This window comes from Castanea sativa, chromosome 4 (genome assembly GCF_040712315.1).
Source record: "Castanea sativa cultivar Marrone di Chiusa Pesio chromosome 4, ASM4071231v1".
Classification (NCBI taxonomy): domain Eukaryota; kingdom Viridiplantae; phylum Streptophyta; class Magnoliopsida; order Fagales; family Fagaceae; genus Castanea; species Castanea sativa.
Window position 1 is genome coordinate 46,010,763 of NC_134016.1, and position 4,817 is coordinate 46,015,579.

The 4,817-nt window shown below is 35.2% G+C and overlaps 1 protein-coding gene across 1 annotated transcript; it reads right to left on the minus strand.

Annotated features, from left to right (window-relative positions):
- Nucleotides 1-1,958: 1,958 nt before the first annotated feature.
- Nucleotides 1,959-4,047, minus strand: LOC142630238 (uncharacterized). Its single transcript, XM_075804214.1, has 3 exons — nt 3,436-4,047; nt 2,447-2,632; nt 1,959-2,295 (listed from the first exon to the last, which is right to left on the minus strand). Exons 1-3 carry the CDS (start codon nt 3,445-3,447, stop codon nt 2,224-2,226), a joined length of 270 nt encoding a protein of 89 aa, XP_075660329.1. The 5' UTR covers nt 3,448-4,047; the 3' UTR covers nt 1,959-2,223.
- Nucleotides 4,048-4,817: the final 770 nt, after the last annotated feature.

Sequence of the window (4,817 nt, forward strand, 5' to 3'; positions counted from 1 at the left end):
TCCATCAATACTATTTTAGAATATATCGGTGTGGTTCTAAACTCTTTTGTATGTTGGAATGCCTCTTTTGTTTTTAGAGACTCTACTGTTGTAGCTCACTCCATAGCCCATTGGGCATACTTGTGTAACAGTTTTGGTCCCCCCTTTTTCTGTAGTTTATGGTTTTATGGAAGGTGGTGTAGGCTAAGTCTCTCCCCTTCCCTTGCTTTTGTTTGTCTTTGTTCCCTTTTTTTTTTGTGTTAATACATTCCCTTATTCAGCAAAAAAAAAAAATCCTTCAAACCTTTAGCTCTAGGCCTGGTCTAACTTTAGTTGGGCTTTGAGTTTGGAAAATCAAATCAAATTATTGGAAAATATTTCTTCTTTAGTTACACCCTTGTGTATTCCCACATAAGACTTGTTAGCCCATCGTCATCTGCCCATTTCCACAATGGTGACTAGTGTGTGGGCTTCATTGGGAGTCAACCCATCAAGACCCATGAGGAATGGGCTCACTTACCCACTAATAATTTGGAAGTGAAATTTTTTTTTTTTTTTTTTTCACTTTAAACTATCAAACTCAATACACTATTTAGTTTTTTTTAAAATCTAAATTTCCACCACTTTAATCCCCCAACAAAAGTTACAAGTTTGCGTTGCTAAACCCAGATTGGTAGTGAATAATTGAAAATTGAGTTTTCATGTCATGTGGAGCTATTGGTTGACTTTTTAATGGTTGCCACACATTTTAACTTTTCTTTTAATAATTGGATAGTATACAAATTGTATGTTTATGTTAGAAACTTAGAAATACCGTTAGTTAAATTACACGACTCTTGACAAGTACCACAAGTTTTAACAATACACTTGCCAAGCATGGTTTTTTCTTCCCTTTTTTGGCTTTGGTGATGTTTATGTCTTTGTGATCTGCAGGATTTGGTTTGTAACCAATCAAATCGGCCACAAACAAAGAGTTGAAAAATCATGTATTAGTGCGACTCAGCTTCGCCTTATGTACTAGAGCAGCTTGATTCTCAAATTTGGCAAACCAAAATAGATGGTGCAATGAGAATACCCCATATAATAATAATAATAATAATAATAATAATAATAATAATAATAATAATAAAAATAAATAAACCAATTATAATGATTAATGAAAGGGTCTGGCTTCTGGACCCGTTCGGATACGGACATGTGTTCAGTCTTGGACACGTGTCCGCATCGCAACGTGTCCAGTGGCATTAGCCACTGGACATAGGCAGTGGCCACAAGCTGCACCCTTAATGAAATATCCTAGTCAGCAGTACATTATTCCAAGATGACAAGTGATACCTCCTACTCTCATCATAGTTACATTCTTCCATGGTGCAATGAGGAAATCAACATTTCAAAAAATATGTTTTTTTTGGGGGAAAAAACATTTGTTTTTTCAAAACCAAGGTAAATATTGTGATGAAATAAATGAAATACACACACTCTTAAATAACTAGTATCCTTTGAAATTTTCAAAGACCATTACCGATCACTGCATCTCACAAGCATATTACAAATTCTATAAATAAAAGTATTGTTTTGCACCAAGTGACTACACTTTCTTTCTTTCAAATTATTACAATCTACTAAAGTCTTTGGTAAAATATACGATTTCATTGTAATTTAGAACGAATTCGAAGGAAATACTAATTTTAAAAATTTTGTACATAAAACCATGAATTTATAACTTAAACTTTTAGATATCCCTTTCCCCATTGAGCTAACCTTCTAAGGTAGATTAATTTATCATCCATTACTTTGATAAAAAAGTTTCCCCTTCATTCTTTTAAAAAGAAAGCCGAGAAGCTAAGAATTGGTAGGGGCAACTGAAATACAAAAAGAGGAAAAACAAAGTTTACTTGGCTGGGGTAACTGATGCATGGACAAATTTGAGCAGATAAAATAGATTATCAGTTATCAATGAGCAACATGTTGAAGCTTTGAGTAGCTTGGTAAAGAAATAACTCTGATGTCTATCTTGTCTAACTTCATTCTACCGAAAGTAGAGTTGCTATAAAATTCTTCACTGCAACAAGGATTAATATAAACCACAATTGATGTTTTCATTGGATGCATTCAATTCAAATTGTGAAATGATTTCAAAACTTCTTCTGGTCCAACAACCAAAATAGTTTCCATGCTAAGGCTCTGCTACTGAACTTGAAGAATGAGACATTAAAATAAAACATTCTTTCTCTATAAACCCCACTACTTTCTTCCTCTGCTAAGCCTCTGCAGGTGGTAATTAATGCTTCCCCAAGACTTTCTTTTATTGGTTGCCTGTAACAAAGGCAGTCAAAAGTTAAAAGATATATAATGCATTGGACAATCCAAGAAGAACATAATAAATATTTTCAAAAAATTACAAAAATAATGGGACAAAAAAGATAGGAGAAGAATATGCTGCAATAAATCAGAAAAGTTGTATCACCTGAGAGTCCATACAGGCACTCAAAAGTTCCTTATGCCGGACACACTTATCATTACTGTTGTTGTTGACAGCCAAGCAGTTGAGAAATGTAGTCATTTCCTTCATGCAAGGTTTGTGAAGAGAGCCAAATTTCTTTGGGTTAATATAAAGCGAACCAGCTTTCCGACCCATTATCCTATACTTAAACTGCACATGCCCAACAAGACAGAGTAGACTCAACAACTTGGGGGAAAAAAAACACTTTTCCAATATTCAAGAAATAAGAATAAAGAGAACATGTCACAAACAATGCGAGACTTGACATTTCAAGGTACATATATACCAGATACATTTCCATTTAAGGAACAAAGAGAATGCATCGTTTTTATTAAGTTACTTATGCACCCTTCACCCTTGTTTTTATAGGAAGAGGAGGTGCCATATGCACTAAAGCTCGTTGACAAAGAGCATGCACCATTCTGACGATTGAAAGATAAACCCAGTAAAGAATACTAGAGAATCTGAAAAGTGTTTGATTGGAGATTGCACTCTAGCATGAAAAAGCAAGTTGCTTGCACTTCAATTACCAACCCAAGAAACAGCTTACAGGTTTACAGCAAAGCCTTGTTTCAAGAATTTCCATTAATCAGATTCTAGACCCATCTTTTACTCCTATGGAGCTCATATTTACATCCAAAATTTCTCAATTTTTTTTAGTTGAATATAACACAATTATTATGACAATATGTGTCCGTTTGGATCACGTCAGCATTTTTGCGTTTTTCCCTCTTTTTTTTTTTTTTTTTTTGACTAGCGCCTCTTGCATTGTTCATGGGACATGAACAGTGTATTAAGGCAAAGTTACAGTGTTTTCAACAGTGAACAGTAACCCATAAATTATTTTTTTATTATTTTCAGCAATAAAGTTTCATTTTTCAGCAAAATAAGCAGTATCCAAACATATACTATATTGATCTCAACTGTAAATGTGACTAAAATACAATGCCCACCTTGCCTGTCATCGTCCCTCCTAAATCTCAACCTCACCAGCATCACCCCTTGCTAGTTGTCGACCTCTCTTCTTTATATCCACTAGATCTGACGAAGATCAACTCCATCTTCATTAGATCTTGCATAGATTGGCTCAGATTGCTGGCCTTGACATCAATCTCCACCCAAATGATGGAATCACCCAATCAGGCCAGACGTTTGGCAAGTAGATTTGCGTTGGTTGGCAATGGGTTTCTTTCTTCCCTAATTGGCATGGTTGAGTGACAGGCTGGCCATCATACTGAACCCAATCCACTTGTGATCACCCTTGAATATGCCAAATTATGTACCTATCGTCTCATTTCATGATTCCCTTTCCCCTTCCCTTTCTTGCCTATGAGATTCAGGTTGCAAATGGGTTTCTTTAAGGAGGTGAGGAGTAACTTGCTGGACAGCCTTTGGAAGACAAATGGTATGGTCATTATACTCTAATGCACACAATTGACTGGGAACCACACCTCATAAAATGAGTTCACTAGTTCGAATCTCCCCTTAAAGCAGAGGTCACAAATGGTATGGTCATTTTGGTGAGTAACACACACAAGTGCTCACAAGGCCACTACCTCACCCTCTATCCCATTATTATGGGAAGAGGAAATGCCATTTAGCTATAGCTGATTGGCAAGGCAATTTTTTCCCTTAAGAACCTAATTTTAATGAACTTAATTCATTAATCCAGATTTAGTTTTCGGCCATTGAGCACTAGCTCAAATGAAAATTTCTTCTTCCCACAAGAAGAGGGTGGAGAGTGAGGTCATGGATTCAAGACTTGGGTGGCCGTTTATGAAAGAAAATACAGTTTCAGTTTATACTAAAAAAAAAAAATCCATACAAATCTACAAACTGAAAACCACCATATAAAACTTGATACATTTGCTATGGCATTGCTTTTCCTTATAGAAAAGTGACTCATGTACCAGATAATATTCCTATGGTAAAACATTAAATTCAAGGAGCCTACTATTATGGTGTGCCCGTCAGAATTACAGCAAAAAACCTAGATTCTTTGGACCAAAAAAAGAAGAAGAAAACAAGCAAAACAAAACATGGTGGGCAAAACAAATGAAGACTGCAAAATTCAACACTGAGAAAATCAGTTAAATAACTCAATGCCTAATTGTTAGGGCCTAAACGTGAATTTGCATATTTTTATTGCACAACTAACATGGATTTAAACAAGTTTTGATGCATACAGAGAAGCTTCCATGGATTCCAAGTACATGAACTTCATTGTTTGAATCTAACAATATGCTTAAAAACATTATCAACCATTGGATAACTTGCACTTTGTAATAATATAACCAACAAAATGTCTCTAAACTTTTGTCCTTTAAATTTGGAC